Raw genomic sequence first — 16,707 nt, 5'->3', positions numbered from 1 at the left:
ATTAATAGTCAGAATCATTACATGCTTAAGAATACATGCAATGAAGCAGGTACAAGGCCTCTAAAAGCAATTGGCGAGAAAAATTAAAGAAGACTAAATAGAGAGATATATATCATGTTCATTGATTTGAAGATTCAATTTTGTTAGCATGTTACCTCAACAGAATTCTGATGAATATTTCTAGTAGGAGATTTTAGAGAAATGTAAAAGCTAATTTCCAAATGTATTTGAATATCCTAGAATAGGCAAGTTGGTCTTGAAGAAGCAGTAAGTTGAAGGACTTACTCTGCTAGACTTCAAAACTGATTTTAAAGCTACAGTAATTTAAAAACGGTAGTACTGGTGTAAGTATTCATAAATATATCAAAGTAAAAGAATACAGATTCAAACAATATGACCACATATGTATAGTTATTTAGTTGTTTTAGTAGAATCTTTTTTATTCATAAAAATCCCTCAAAAAGTTTTCCAAGCACACACAGGAGGGCTATGAGTAGGGGAAGGTGTCTGTCCATCTATCCCTGGCCCCAAGCCTATGTGGTTTTGGCAGCAATAGGGGTGTGGGGTAATGGCCCACAAAATTAAAATGGCATATGTGTGTATGAGAAAGAAAGGGGGCAAAGCTGTGGGGAATGATTGAGGGGAAGGAACGAAGGAGGTCAGTACTGGGAACGCTGAAGGTGGGAGGCCATTTCATAACATTTCTTGTTGATGAAACTGCCATGGACAGCTTCTTTGCCCATCAGCAGGCCTAGCGTCTTGGCAGTCATGGTGACAGTGACATTGAAGGTGGGGGCTCCACCGATGCTCTTCGTTTGAAGATCCACAGTCAATTCCCCATCCTGCAGCAGTGAGTCCGGGACACAGTACATTTCTGACCCCGCAGTGTCAGCCCATTCACAAAAAAGCTTGACCAGTCTTTGCCAACCAGGACACCAACCTTAGCTGGCGTGATGTTCACGAAGGTTTTCCCTGGGACGGCGGCCCAGATGGAGGGTGAGTCCTTGTTGCCCATGATGGCCGCGAACCTAACAGGTCCCGTCTGTTCTGCTACGAGGCTGTAGATAGAGGCGTCCACCTGGCCGCTGTGCAGCTGCCGGGGCTCCTCTGGTCGGTGCTGCTGGGGCCGCCTGGGCTGGCGGGCAGGGGAGGCGGAGAGCTGCGGGCAGGCACTGCCCTCCTCACCACGGCTCTGCTAGCTGTGCAGCGGCCCTTGCACCACCATATATATATATTTATTATACTTTAAGTTCTAGGGTACATGTGCACAACATGCAGGTTTGTTATTTAGGTGTACATGAGTCGTGTTGCTTTGCTGCACCCATTGACTCGTCATTTACATTCGGTATTTCTCCTAATGCTATCCCTCCCCCAGCCCCCCACCCCAGGACAGGCCATGGTGTGTGATGTTCCCCGCCCTGTGTCCAAGTGTTCTCGTTGTTCAATTCCCATGCATGAGTGAGAACATGCTCACGCCGCCACTTCTAAATGTTTTGAAAACAAAGACACCAATGCCCTTCATTGGTGAAATGAAAGACTTTTAAGTAAAACGATTTTGAGTGAAATAATATTTGTTGTTTTAAAAAGTTAATATTAACCACTCTCCATCATACATTGAAATTAACTTAAGATGTGAAAGTTAAAATTAGAAACCTTGTAAAGGAAAAATAGGAAATCCATGAACTTGACGTAGGAAAATGTTTCTTAGACTAGATACTGTAACACTCACCACAATAAGAAATCAAGCGAATTGCACTTCATTTTTAAAAACTTTCTGCTTATTATGTTGTTGTTTAACAACTTAAAAGCTATCTGTAGAGCAGGAATAGCAAATAATTATTTGCTGTATAATGTAGCAAAAAATATGTATATATAAATGGATGCATTCAAAATATATAAAAATATATAAAGAACTCTATAGATTACAAAGGAAATGACAAACACACCAGTATATCAATGAATATAAAATTTTGAGAAGATATTTTCCATAAGAACATATCTTACTGAACATTAGGCTTGAGAAAACCAAAATAGGATATCACTACCCACCTAGTAGAATGGCTATAATTTAAAAGACTGAAAATATTAAGTGTGTGGGAATGTAGGGCAACTGGAAATGGCCTACATCTTTCTTAGAAATGTAAAATAATATAATGACTTTGCAAAACTCTGTGTCCATTTTCTTCCGATTCACCAAGCATCTCCATCCATAGCTATAGATACCCAGGAAAATAAGTATGTACCTTCACAGAAATAATTGTATGAGAATATTCATAGTTACTTATGCACAGTAGCCAAGAAGTAAACCTGTCTCCCATCAGAAAAATGGCTATGAAATTGTGTGATAATCATAGAATCAATAGGATATTACTTGGCCAAAACAAAATGAAACAAGGGAAAAACACAATCAAACAAATTAGTGGCCTATATAAGCACATGAATAGAAGTCAAAACAAGAGAAAGTACTAAGTGATTCCTTTTTTTATTTTTTTGAGATGGAGTCTCACTCTGTCCACCAGGCTGGAGTGCAGTGGCACAATCTTGGCTCTGCCTCCCGGGTTCAAAAAATTTTCCCTGCCTCAGCCTGCCAAGTAGCTGGGATTACAGGCACCTGCCATGACACTTGGCTAATTTTTTGTATTTTCAGTAGAGGCAGGGTTTTACCATGCTGGCCAGGCTGGTCTTGAACTCCTGACCTCAGGTGATCTGCCCGCCTCAGCCTTGCAAAGTCTTGGGATTACAGGCATGAGCCACCAGGCCCAGCCAAAATGATTCCATTTTTATGAAGCACATGATCAAGCAAAATGAATCTATGGTGGCTGCTAAGTTTAAATATTGGTCCCCTCCAAATCGCATGTTTAAACGTGGTCCCCAGTGTTGGAGGTGGGGGTAGATGGGAGGTGTTTGGGTCATGGGAGTGGATCCCTCATGAATAGATTAATCTCCACCCTGGGAGAAGGTAGTGAGTGAATTCTCACTCTCTTGGTTCCTGTAGGAGCTATCTATTAAAAAGTGCCTCTCACCTTTCCTTGCTCTCTTTTGCTTCCTCTCTCACCATATGATCTCTGCACACCCTGGTTCCTTTTCACTTTCTGCTGCAAGTGGAAGCAGCCTCAGGCCCTCATTAGGAGCAGATGCGGGTGCCATGCTTCTTGTGCAGCCTGCAGAACTATGAGCAAAAGGCACCTCTTTCCTTTATAAATTACCCAGCCTCTGGTATTCCTTTCCAGCAACACAAAGGGGCTAAGGCAGTGACAACATTCAGAATATATTCTTCATTTGGGGGATGAGTATTGACTGGCAAGAACCACATCAGAAATTTGTGGCATGGGGGAAAATGTTCTCCATCTTTAACTGGGTGTTATTATACAATGTATAATTATATTAAAATTTATTAAGCTGTACCTTTAGGTTTTTTGCAGTATACTCTATGCAAATTTTACCTCAGTGAAGAACTGTTAGCATACAACAAAGAGAGAGATAACAAACACTCAAAAATTGAAAATTGACAGAAAGTAGATAACAAATATTTAGCCTAGAAATAAGAGGGATCCGTTGAGAAGAAACCAAAAGCAATGGAATAGAACAAAGACAAAAAAGCATAATAAAAAGAGTTTTAAATTTCAAAGTTTGAAATGATAGTAAAGTGGCACACTGTTTCCTTGGAAAAATCAAGTGAGAACCACAACTCTGAGACTAATTCGAGCAAAAGTATGTGAATCAGTTTGATCTAATGGTACAAGGTTAGCTTTGAGGGCCAAAAGGAACTGGTTTCTAATTCTTATTCCTCTCCTCACTAGTTTTGTGACCTAGGGAAATTTTGCAATCTTTCTGAGTTTGTTTTCTCATGAGGAACAGAATAATACCTAAGTAACAGGATAGTTGATAGATTTAAATATGATCGCATGGCAGTGGACATGAGCCATAATTAGTTGTTAAGAATATATTTACACTGAACTCTCCTTTATCCATGTTCAAATTGTAGATAAACAACAATTGACAAAGAATAGACAAAATGTCCTAACATAAATATTCTTCCTTTGTTTCTAGAAAGAAGTCACACATACAGTAAAAATAATTAGAGAGGACCTAGTTCATATTGAACAATCTTCCCCACACCCTGAAACAGGTCTTCTTTCTAAAACCAGAGATATCTTGAGTGAGTCCAACCCCTGCAGTCCCCTCTGTCTGGAATAGATGGAGGAAGTTTACTCCAGCCTTAGAACAGCATGGGCTGGCAAGCGTTCTCAGAGAGGTCTCAACTTCAACTCTAAAGGGCCTGAGGAATATGTGCAACTGGGTCGGGTTAAGGCGAAGCTGAATTACATGACGAGGGCTCTCACCAGCACCAAAGTCAGTGGAAGGATATCAGTCCCCAGAGCTCTGTTACAGGCCATGGATGCTCCATGGAGGGGTGGTGAGCATATGAATAACAATCAGGAGAAACGTCGGTAATGGACAGGAGGCATAAATAAACAATATCCACCCTCCTCTAAAACCCAGGAGAGTTCTCATTTCAAAAGACGATGTCTTGAAGGAAACATAGGTACAAATCTTTGTGACTTTGGATTAGACATTTTTTAAGTGGGCACAAACAACCGAAAAATAGATAGATAAATGGACTTCATTAAAATAAAAAACTTATATGCTTCAAAGGACACTGTCAATGAAGTGAAAAGATAATCCACATAATGGGAGAACTATTTCCAAATTATATATTTGACACAGGTCTAGTACCTAGAGTATATAAGGAATTCATATAACTGAGCAATAAATGACAACCACATTTAACAATGGGAAAAAAGCTGTGAGTAGAGGTTTCTCTAAAGGAAACACACAAATGGCCAAGAAGCACATGCAAAGATGTTCAACGTTTTCCGTCAGTAGGAAAATGTAAATTTAAACCCAAATGAGATACCACTTCACACCCACCAGTATGACTTAAGAAAAAAATAAAGACGACACATGTTTCAAAAGTGATGGAGAATATGGAATTCTCACATATTACTATTGGGAATCTAAAATGGCATAGCTACTGAAGTTGGTAAACAGTGTGTGAGTTCCTCAAAAAGTTAAACATAAAAAAAAGTTAAACATAAAGTGACATATGATGCAGCAATTGCACTCCTAGGTTTATAACCAAGAAAAGGAAAAACAGGTGTTCACTCAAAAACTTGTACAAAGCTGTTCACAGCAGCATTATTCATAATAGTTAAACAGTGGAAACATCTTAAACCACCATCAGTTGATGAATAAACAAAATGTGGTATAACCATATAGTGGAATATTATTTGGCCATAAAAAGTTGAAGTACTGATGCAGGCTAAAAAGGATGAAACTTGAGAACAATATTCTAAGAAGCAGATAGAAAATACCACGCTTTGTTATTCCATATAGAGGAAGTACCCAGAACAAGTACATCAATATATAGAGAAAGTAGATTAGTGGTTGTCAGAGAGCGCAAGATTGCGAAAGTTTTGGAACATGGTAAAAGACACTGGAAATGTATGCTTAAAAAGGGTGAATTTTGTGATATACAAATTATACTGTAGAAATAATAATAATAATAACAGTAATAAAGCAAGAAGTCTTTCCACATCTCCATGTCCTGTATTTTCATTAAAAAAAAAAAAAAGAGAAAAAAGCATTTCAGGGCCAGGTTCAGTGGCTAACTCTTGTAATCCCAGCACATTTGGAGGCCTAGGTGGGAGGATCACATGAGGCCAGAAGTTCAAAACCAGCCTGAGCAACATAGCAAGACCTTTGTGTCTATGAAAAATAAAAAATTAGCCAGAAATGGTGATGTGTGCCTAGAGTTCCAACTACTTGGAAAGCTGACGCAGGAGGATCACTTGAGCCCAGAAGTTCAAGGTTACCGTGACCTATAATCACCAGTGCACTCCAGCCTGGGTGACAGAATAAGACCCTGTCTCAAAAAAAAAAAAAAAAAAAGAAGCATCTCACTTTAATAGCAAGTGGCCAAAATATGATGCCGGCTGCATGTTGTGGGGAAATGTGTTAGATGAAAGAAGTTAAATTCCAGAAGTTTTCCTTTTTTCAGAAATGAGGTATAGGGGAGAGAAACACATACTTGGAAAGAACTGACACAGCTGAATTGGAAAATGTGGGAAGGGGATGGGAAGAGGCTGGTCCACCTGAGACCTGGCTCCAGGACTTACAGCAAGGGGAACTTGGGCAAGTTACAGACTCTCTCTGCCTCAGTTTCTTCATCAGCAAAACAGAATCATCCCATAAACTGTAAGGTCAATGCTATCAGTGGGTCCCCAAATTGACTGCACATCTGAGTCATGTTCACAAACACATTCCAGGCCCCACCTGAGCCCTCTGAATCAGAATCCCTGCAAGGAGGACAATGAACTTGTATTTGCACTGACTTTCCCAGCTGTTTTTTACTTTGATCAACTTGGGGGTAGGACCCTTTGAGCTGCATCACATCATTCCAAAGCCAAAAGACGACAGCAGCACAAGAATATTTTCAAGGCAGTGTCTACAGCAGAGGAGAAACTGTTGAGGGAACCTAGAAGTAAAGGAGATCTGGCTTGCTGGGCTCCATTTAAACTTTGAGTATAGCAGAGACACGAGCCCTTTGGGACACATGCCGGATGCAGTGACACTCCAACTTCGGAAGAGTGGAAGCCTTAATTTCAGATTCAAGCATGCTTTGAGTAGAAATTAAGTTTACTTCTTTTTGTACAGCAAGATGGCCAATCTTTTCTAAGCTGCTCACCTTACAAGAAAAAGAATCGTACTGCTCAGAATTCAAACTTCAGCAGTCATGGGTAAGTAAGGAAGTCTTATAAATCTATTTTAGCCACCTAACAAGAAACTAGAAATTTAGCAAGTTCTTTCACTTTCAGTACAGTTGTGTTCACTAGATCAGAGGCACTGAGACATGAAGAACAGACCCCTAAAAAAGGAAAGTGTTCCTTTCAGTTTTAGGACATCACTGGAATATTAGGGAAGTGGAAACACAGCTGCCCACTCTACAGTATGGGTTGCCTTTGTATCCGGAATGCGCCTAACGTCCTGATCTCTGTGCCCTTTTCAGGGAGCCTTGGGAGGAGCCCGAATCACTGATGGAATTGGACAGTGCATGGAGATGGTTCAGCAGGACGAGGGTAAGTGCAGGGGCAAGTCCAGGTCATACTGAGAGACAAGGAGTGGCGCTGATGGGGACAGACAAAGATAAAATCAAAAGTTTGTGCTTCATCTTCAGAAACTCAAACTAATAACAAACTTGGCCTTATGAGAAATAATAAGTATTTTTCTATTTACATGAGAATTTAATCTCAAAACAGGAATCAGAAAAATATTAAGTCCAGGGCATAAAACCTAAACCATTGCTCATATTTATTCTTTCTAAATAGAGCAAAGTGTAAAATCTTCTCCATAAAATGCACATTGTGGTTATGAAAAGGCCAAAGTCTTAGTGAGAATCATTGGTATTCCATAGAAGAGTGAATTAAACACACCAAGGGAAGACCCAAGTCTCATACTTCTTTTGTATGTTCCAGAGTTCCAGGGGAATTCCAGGTGATAGAGGTTATTTCCCGTACTGTTAAAGCAAGATTGCAGACACTTGGTAATTTTGGTCCCAGTACTCTAGGAGGTCCCACCTCTGTCCTGGAAAATACTACAGGAATGTATACTCTTCCTATGACTCATTCTGGTCATTCTTCCAGCATCACAAAAACCAAAAAAAATGGAAATATGTCCAAATACATGCTTTGCTATCCCTCTTCTTCAGGTTTCTTACCTGTTACTTATGGATAATAGCATTACCACAGGATTATGTTGAAGATACAATGTCCAAATATGAGCACAGTTTTGAGCAAAATGCCTTGTACGAATTGGTCAATGAACAGCTAGTAAATAATTATGTGAATATTTACTGAATTATATGGACCCTATGAATAATTACTGTGATTGCTTTTATTGGCAGTGCTGAAAACTCATCCCTGTGTGACCTCAAGTAAGCCACGTAACTCTGTGAACCTGCAGTTTTATCATTTTTAAAATAAAGAAGCATGACAGATTTTCATTATGACACAGAATGTCAGGTCTCCCAGATGCAGAAAATACATTTACTTAAAGCCGTTGATACGTCTTAAAGCAGTATCCTTACAGTGTCATTGGAGGACAGCGTGGACTGCAGAGAGACATGCTTTGAAATGGGATTGATCCAGTCCTCCTTCCTTCACTACCACATGAATGCTGAGCAGCCCAGGATCACACTCATGACACCCTCAACTCAGGCAAGTCCAGCAGCCAATCTTAGGACACCTGGGCTACAGAACAGTCTCCCAAGTTCCAGGCTCACAAAACCTAGGTGGGGATGAAAGCTGAGAAAGTGAGGAGGGGGTTCGGGGGATCACTCTTTCCTACTCATTCCTCTAATCTCAAACTCACCTTCTACTGCAACACTGAGGATCAGCAACCAACCGTGACCATAACCTTGATCTTGCCATGTTCTGTTAGTGGAATGAAACCAAAAATCAATGGTATTAGTCCAACCCAACAAAATAGATATCAAACCAAATTCCATAAGAACTGCTCATGGTCCTGTTCTTTTCAGTATATGGGAAAACAAAATGGAAACAACAAAATAGCATCAGGTTTATAAAACTTCCCAAGATAGATGGTCACACATGTTTACAGGAGATCTCTATATAAATGATTTTGATCACTTGATACCTTGAAAAGAGCTCTTGTGACACTAGAATGACATCCATAAGTGACAAGTATAAAATGTAGTGCTCAGTGACATTAAAAAACAAACCAACCCACATCGAGGAAGAGCTCTGGACATAGGGCTGTCAAACTGGTCTAGAGTGTCATGAAAAGCCAAGATGGTGCCCCAGTAAGAAAAAAGAAATCAACATAACAATGGGAAGCAGCAAGAAGAACACTGAGACAGGAAAGACAACATTTTTACAAATTAATGATTCATTCACTTTCTAGTGGATACAGACAAAACTGCAGAAGACCCACAGGAAATCAGGGCAGGCTAAAAGTTTGATATCCTACACTTGTGGAAAAGCCTTAAGATCTGTTTTAACTTAGAACAGGTGGGGTGACTTCATGACTACCATTAAGAAAATATAACCTGTTGGGAAACTGGTTCAGCCTGGATGATGATGTACAGACAAGCGATAAACAGTGAGGAATGTGCTTAGATGTACTGGGAAAGAGATGGGTCTGTGGCATTGTCACAAGGGTACACGAATACTGAGAGTGAATTTTGAAGGAATGATCCCAATTGGTGCTGACCCTCAGGTGAGACCAGGGTGCCTGTGTTTCAGCAAAGCCTGGGCAATTGGAATGCAGGGCTCCTAAGATTCCGTGACACCCCCACCTTCTAATTCTATTATTGCAACTGCAAACTGTTACCTGGCACACTGGCCACAATCTTCCTCACTCTTGTCGGAGACTGAGCTATTGGCAGTGCCTTCAGCTCTGAGCTCAGGCACCTCGAAGATTGTTTTTGTCGTTAAGGATCCTAAAGTGCTGTGGGGACTGATCACATTTTTCTCAACAGTAAGTTAACAATTTCAGTTACTGACATCCCTTAGTCCTGATTAAACCTACTTGATTTCATCAGTTTTAACCCATCGTGTGTTTGGGTGTCTTCTCCCCAGTCCCTGACCCCACCTCTTCTGCCACAAACGTCAGCATGGTGGTATCTGCCCGCCCTTGGTCAAGTGAGAAGGCAGAGAAGAACATTCTAGAAATCAACAAGAAATCACGCCCCCAGCTGGCAGAGAACAAAGAGCAGTTCAGAAACCTTAAAGAGAAATTTCTTGTAACTCAAGTGGCGTACTTCCTGGCCAAGGGGCAGAATAATTACGGTAAGTTCTGTAGGCTCACCATCACAAAAGTGATGAATGATGTCCTGTCTTCTCTCGGAGAAACTAAATGCTCTCTCCATCAAAAATAAGTTCAACCTTCCCATACTTCTAGGAAAATAGAAATGGGCATTTTCACATTTTGTTAAATTTGGAAGTCAGAGGTACCAAAGTATTTAGCAAGTTTCCATGTTTGCAATCAGGTGGGGGTGGGCCTAGAGGTAAAATTGCAGTTATTCATTTCAGACACAGGCACAGAACGACCTGTTTTCTCCAAGAGGCTAAATCGTGTTTCCAAGAATCCTCTCTGTACCATATAAGATCTGGCAGACAAATAACATCTAGTTTGTTGTTCCAAATATGTGGGACTAGTGAACCCTTATTCTGTTCAAGCTTTTGTTGAGGCCCAATAGGCAAAGCTCTGTTCTAGGGACCCTGAAGGAAACTTGGTGATAGTACACAGTACCCGCTCTGAGGGGCTTCAAGAGGAGTCTGCACCTAATAGAACCTGTGGTATGTATAAGTGACAGCATCAAGAGCAGGGAGTAGGGGCCATGCACGGTGGCTCACTCCTCTAATCCCAGCACTTTGGGAGGCTGAGGTGGGTAGATCACGAGGTCAGGAGTTTGAGACCAGCCTGGGCAACATGGAGAAACCCCATCTCTATAAAAATACAAACATTAGCTGGGCATGGTGGCAGGTGCCTGTAATCCCAGCTACTCGGGAGGCTCAGGCAGGAGAATCCTTTGCACCCAGGAGGCAGAGGTTGCAGTGAGCTACAAGCATGCCATTGCACTCCAGCCTGGGTGACAGGGCAAGACTTGTCAAAAGAAAAGCAGAGAGTAGCCTGGTGAGAGGGAAGTCCTGCTTCCTGGGGCACAGGCTCTTGTTCCTACAGAGGAGGAAAGATCCCACGTGAGAATGTGTGGAAGTAGCAGTGCTGTGTGCAGAACAGGGACACTGGGCCTGTCTCCTGGGCTCCATCCAAGTTGTTTGTCTTGTCTGTCCCTCAGTTTCCTCATCTGTACATAGGGTACTACAGAAATACCTGCCTCTGTAAATTGCTGCACTGAATTACAAGAGATATTTCTTGTCAATCTCCTAGAACGTCTTTTGGCACAGAGTAAACACTATCTACTAGTTCTTCATTCTACTGTTTCTAAATTAACACAAACCTTATTAGTATTTGGGCAGATTTCCTTCATGGCCTTATGGTCTTATGTCTCATAATTTGTGCTTTAGATGTGATTCTTAAAATCACATCTGAAGATATGATTTAAAAATCAAAGATGGTTAAGATCTTTGACATATTTGGCCTTGAAATTCCCAGTAAAAGGGAAACCATCAGTCCCATAGTCCGAGAGGCCTTCCCGACTATACAAGAAATCACTACTTCATGCCCCAGTGCAGTGTTTTAGAGAAGAGGCTGCAAGGCTTGGGAAAGTGGCCCCCCATTCAGAGTCAGACCTCCGGGGCTGTGAATTCTGATTCCACTTCATTGTGGTTGAATCATCTTGTCAACTTCCTTGATGTGCCTTGAGTTTCTCTTTCTTCGTCTGTAAATTTTGGAGGATCAGATGCCAGCAAGTCAGGAGACTGAAGAGTAAAGATGTAGAAATCCTTGCCTAGAGCCTGGTACTGGGGACAGTTTTGTCCTTGGGATGGACCTGGCTCCTGCCCTGTAGGCAGTGACCAGAGCACCATGTCCAGCCTTTCACTGAGGCAGGCCTGACTGTCTTTCCTCAGAGTATGAAGACTGCAAAGACCTCATACAATCTATGCTGAGGGATGAGCGGCTGTTCAAGGAAGAGAAGCTTGCACAGCAGCTCGGACAACCTGAGGAGCTCAGGTGAGGGGACCCCATGGGGTCAGGCAGGTGACAGGTGTGTAAATCTCTGAAGTACAGCAGCTCGGTGGGGAGAAATAAGAGCTAAGCTGGGCCAGCGGAAGGGCAGGAATTGCCATGGCAGGCTCACGACACACAAAGATTTATCAAGCAGAGAACAAGGATAATAATAAGTTATGGGCTGCAGTTGTTTCTCAGAGACTTGTTTTCTGTTTTTCAAACAAGTAATTGTTGAGGTGAAATATGCATAACAGAAAATTAACCGAAGGAGTGGGAACCACCTAGCAGCATTCAATATACTCAAAAGGATGAGCCATCACCACCCCGTTCACCCTTAGTCAGAATCACCTCCTGACTGACTGCGGCTTCTCATCCTTTCAGTCAATCAATGTTGCCTGTCATTCTATTCTTTCATCTTTTCAATTGGCCCCATCTGCACCTGGCCTCATTTCTGTCCATGGCTTTGTATCTAGTCGCTGCAAGATGCACTATGTGTATATTCACATGGAAATGTCCATGGCCAGAGTGAGGAACTGAAAGGATGGATGTCTTTTTGAAACTGAATTAGGAAGACACCTACTTTTGTTGACAGAAGAGAAAGATGAATGGAACATTGTGGAGGGTCTTCCAGGGGCCCTCTCTCATACAGAGGAAGCCTGTGAACCATTTTTATTCTTTCTCTTGGCCACAGACATTGCTTTAAACAATGCTGACCTTCTACTTGGAGGTCTCCTCGAGGACATTGTCTTAGAAATTTCTGTCACAATATTAGAACGGATCACTCATCCCTTTCCACTGTTAAATTTTCTCTACTATCTCACCTTAGGCAATATAAAGTCCTGGTTCACTCTCAGGAACAAGAGCTCACTCAGTTAAGGGAGAAGTTACAGGAAGGGAGAGATGTCTCCCACTCATTGAATCAGCATCTCCAGGCCCTCCTCACTCCAGATACGGCAGACAACGCACAGGGATGGGACCTCCGAGAACAGCTGGCTGAGGGATGTAGGCTGGCACAGCACCTTGTCCAAAAGCTCAGCCCAGGTAAGGTGGCCATAGGCCCTGATGACCCAAAACTCCAGGCTTATGAGAGACTCCAGACCTCCCTACTTTCACAATGACAGTTGTATCAGTGGTGTTTTTTCCCACTAAACATATGTGGCCGTGACATGACCAGGACTTCCTGGGTAAGAACAGAGATGGCAAACCCATGGGGTTGGAGGTCACAGTATTGCAAATGTCCCACCTTCCTTCATGGAAGGTGGTCTTTGGAGCAAGAAGCAGCACATTTCTAGTTTTAAAGGACAGGAAGGAGGTTGTGACAGGGGCTTGCTTGTTAGAGTGAAAAGAGCTCTGGACTCAGAAGGCAGGTTCCCAGGCTGTCTCTTTGGCAATGTTCTTAATAACTGTTCGTGAGTGAGTGATTTATCCTTCCTGAGTTTCTCTGTCTCCATCTGCAAAGGCAGGCAAATTGTCTCTTGCAAGGGTCTGAAGCATGCAAACATGGGAACACTTAAGACTGCTTTTCAAAATGAGATAAAGCCCCTCGCTGTGTGGTATTGGAGAAGGCACTTGATGTGGGGGCATTTGGTGGTAGGAAGTGCTTCAGATTGGAGCACTCCCCATGGAGACAATGTCCCTGAATAACAGGGCAGAAGCCACACGCAGGGCCTGTGAAGTCTCCAGATGCATAGAGGACTGTAGGACAAGTTTATCCTCTCCTAGGAGAAAGAATAGGTTTGAAATGTGAACTGTGACAGGACAGCAAGCCTGTGCCTGGGAATCAGACCTGTAGCGGGATGGGGGAGACAGCTGCCACAGTCCAGAGAGAGGCTGTAGAAGCCTCCATCATATGGGGAGCAAAAGGTCTTTTCAATATTTGGCCACATCTTGATGGTGGCCCTCCAGATCAGAAAGGCATTGCCCAATGGATCAGGAAACCATGCCAGGGCATTTTGTTAAAGATAAAACATGAGAGCTTTCAGTTGAACAGTGACCATGTCTAGATGTTCATCTCTGAGTGCACACTGGGCTGACTGTGCTTGCAGAGTGTGAAGTGGGAAATCTCTGAACGAACACTTCTGTATTTACAGAAAATGCTGAAGATGAGGATGAAGATGTTAAAGTTGAGGAGGCTGAGAAAGTACAGGAATTATGTACCCCCAGGTAACGCTGAATAATCGGGAGCAAGTAATGGGTGGTAACATATGAAAAAGGTCTAGGAGGCACACCCTCTCTGGCATCTACGATGGGCCGAAAGTCTGCATTCCCTTGGCCACAGAATGTGAAATTCAAGCCAGCTTGGACACAGGGTGTGGCAGCTGTTGTGTTTCTCTGTGTATGGTAGGTGTCATGTCTGTACCATCCAGGGATAGCTGAGTCTTCATCCTCCTCAGCTCCTATCTGTCCAGTGCAATGAACACCAGTTGCTCTCTTCCTCTCTGGCTCCCATGGCAGCCATGCTCTGTTGCAGAGAGAAGAGGATTGCCTGTTCCCTCTTAAGGGGAACCTCCTGTTTGCTTTCTGGGACCACTCTCTTAATGCCTCCTGTCAAAACCAGCTGGGACTCCCTGGGGTCCGATCCCTCTGTGTTTAATCTTCTGTCATCTCTATCCCACCTGGCTCCTCAGGGAGGTGCAGAAGGCTGAAGAAAAGGAAGTCCCTGAGGACTCACTGGAGGAATGTGTCATCACTTGTTCAAGTAGCCACGGCCCTTGTGAGTCCAACCAGCCTCACCAGAAAACCAAAATCATATTTGAGGAAGACCAAGTCGACTCAACTCTAGTTGTAGACAGTGAATCCTCTGATGATGAATGGCAGGATGCTCGAAACCTTCTCCCAGGTAGCCTCTATTTCCCTTATGTCTCATACCTCTGTCTACGCTATGGAAGATCAATTCTGAGGACAGGCTGTATACATAAATATTGGTTTAGTCAGAAACCAGGATGCAGCTAGGTGCGGTGACTCACACGTATAATCACAGCAGTTTGGGAGGCCTAAGTGGGAGGATCATTTGAATTCAGGAGTTCAAGACCAGCCTGGGCAATATGCTGAAACCCATCTTTCCAAAGAATACGAAAACCTAGCCAGGCATGGTGCTGCGTGCATATAGTCCCAACTGCTCAGGAGGCTTAGGTGGGAGGACTGGCTCAGACAATCCTCCCTTCCTCATTCACTACTCTCAGGCTAGACTCTCTCTCCTTTTCATTGGCTTGTCTTAGCTATTAATAATAAGTGTCTGGCCAGGGGCGCTGGCTCACATCTGTAATCCCAGCGCTTTGGGAGGCCGAGGTGGGCGGATCACCTGATGTCAGGAGTTCGAAACCAGCCTGGCCAACATGGCGAAACCCCATCTCTACTAAAAATACAAAAATTAGCTGGCATGGTGGTTAGCTCCTGTAATCTCAGCTACTTGGGAGGCTGAGACATGAGAATCGCTTGAACCAGGGAGGGCAGAGGTTGCAGTGAGCTGAGATCACGCCAGTGCACTCCAGCCTGGGTGACAGAGTGAGACTCCGTCTCAAAGAAAAAACAAAAAACCAAAAACGAACCAACCAACCAAACAAAAAAATTTAAAAAACCAAAAACAATCTGTTGTGCTACACAGAAATATTGGCTGCTCATGGGGTCAACAACTCAGTGCCCAGCCTTGCTTTATAGAAACTTATGAGCAAGAAAACGGTAGAAACATTTATGTCCTGGTTTCAAGGTGGCTGCGTAGCTAAGACAAGTTGACTTAAAGGAGATCAAGAGTGGAGATGAGAAGAGTGAAATCAGGGACACAACATCTTCAAAGAAGTAGACAGGGCTATCAGTGACAACCCTCAGTCCTGATTAAACCTACTTGATTTCATGAGTTTTTAACGTATCGTGTGTTTGGGTGTCTTCTCCCCAGTCCCTGACCCCACCTCTTCTGCCACAAACGTCAGCATGGTGGTATCTGCCCGCCCTTCGTCCGCTGAGAAGTCAGAGTTGAACATTCTAGAAATCAACAAGAAATCGTGCCTCCAGCTGGCAAAGAGCAAAGAGCAGTTCAGAAACCTCAAAGAGAAATTTCTTGTAACTCAAGTGGCGTACTTCCTGGCCAAGGGGCAGAATAATTACGGTAAGTTCTATAGGCTCACCATCACAAAAGCGATGAATGATGTCCTGTCTTCTCTCGGAGAAACTAAATGCTCTCTCCATCAAAAACAAGTTCAACCTTCCCATACTTCTAGGAAAATAGAAATGGGCATTTTCACATTTTGTTAAATTTGGAAGTCAGAGGTACCAAAGTATTTAGCAAGTTTCCATGTTTGCAATCAGGTGGGGGTGGGCCTAGAGGTAAAATTGCAGTTATTCATTTCAGAAACAGGCACAGAACGACCTGTTTTCTCCAAGAGGCTAAATCGTGTTTCCAAGAATCATCTCTGTACCATATAAGATCCGGCAGACAAATAACATCTAGTTTGTTGTTCTAAATGTGTGGGACTAGTGAACCCTTACTCTGTTCAAGCTTTTGTTGAGGCCCAATAGGCAAAGCTCTGTTCTAGGGACCCTGAGGGAAACTTGGTGATAGTACACAGTACCCGCTCTGAGGGGCTTCAAGAGGAGTCTGCTCCTAATAGAACCTGTGGTATCTATAAGTGACAGCATCAAGAGCAGGGAGTAGGGGCCGTGCACGGTGGCTCACTCCTCTAATCCCAGCACTTTGGGAGGCTGAGGTGGGTAGATCACGAGGTCAGGAGTTTGAGACCAGCCTGGGCAACATGGAGAAACCCCATCTCTACTAAAAATACAAACATTAGCTGGGTGTGGTGGCAGGTGGCTGTAATCCCAGCTACTCGGGAGGCTGAGGCAGGAGAATCCTTTACATCCAGGAGACAGAGATTGCAGTGAGCCAAGAATATGCCATTGCACTCCAGCCTTGGTGACAGGGCAAGACTCATCAAAAGAAAAGCAGAGAGTAGCCTGGTGAGAGGGAAGTCCTGCTTCTTGGGGCACAGTCTCTTGTTCCTA

The 16,707-nt window shown here is 43.1% G+C and overlaps 1 protein-coding gene and 1 pseudogene across 9 annotated transcripts in view; one reads left to right on the top strand and one right to left on the bottom strand.

Annotated features, from left to right (window-relative positions):
- Positions 1 to 16,707, top strand: part of LOC134760003 (neuroblastoma breakpoint family member 3-like) — a 53,484-nt gene that overhangs the window by 15,706 nt on the left and 21,071 nt on the right. For 5 of the 9 annotated variants that reach the window (XM_063715364.1, XM_063715359.1, XM_063715360.1 and 2 more), the window contains exons 3-10: positions 7,070 to 7,139; positions 7,964 to 7,993; positions 9,660 to 9,869; positions 11,613 to 11,715; positions 12,539 to 12,753; positions 13,803 to 13,875; positions 14,340 to 14,551; positions 15,605 to 15,814. In XM_063715364.1, the coding sequence (XP_063571434.1) occupies positions 7,070 to 7,139; positions 7,964 to 7,993; positions 9,660 to 9,869; positions 11,613 to 11,715; positions 12,539 to 12,753; positions 13,803 to 13,875; positions 14,340 to 14,551; positions 15,605 to 15,814 (1,123 nt within the window). Of the gene's footprint in view, positions 1 to 805; positions 7,140 to 7,963; positions 9,870 to 11,612; positions 11,716 to 12,538; positions 12,754 to 13,802; positions 13,876 to 14,339; positions 14,552 to 15,604; positions 15,815 to 16,707 lie in introns of those variants that run through there. The other 4 variants (XM_063715365.1, XM_063715363.1, XM_063715362.1 and 1 more) reach the window with 4 other exon arrangements.
- LOC134759992 (profilin-1-like) lies at positions 649 to 3,147 on the bottom strand (annotated as a pseudogene).

Source organism: Pongo abelii, chromosome 15, assembly GCF_028885655.2.
Source record: "Pongo abelii isolate AG06213 chromosome 15, NHGRI_mPonAbe1-v2.0_pri, whole genome shotgun sequence".
Classification (NCBI taxonomy): Eukaryota; Metazoa; Chordata; class Mammalia; order Primates; family Hominidae; genus Pongo; species Pongo abelii.
This window is presented reverse-complemented; position numbering and strand designations above follow the sequence as displayed.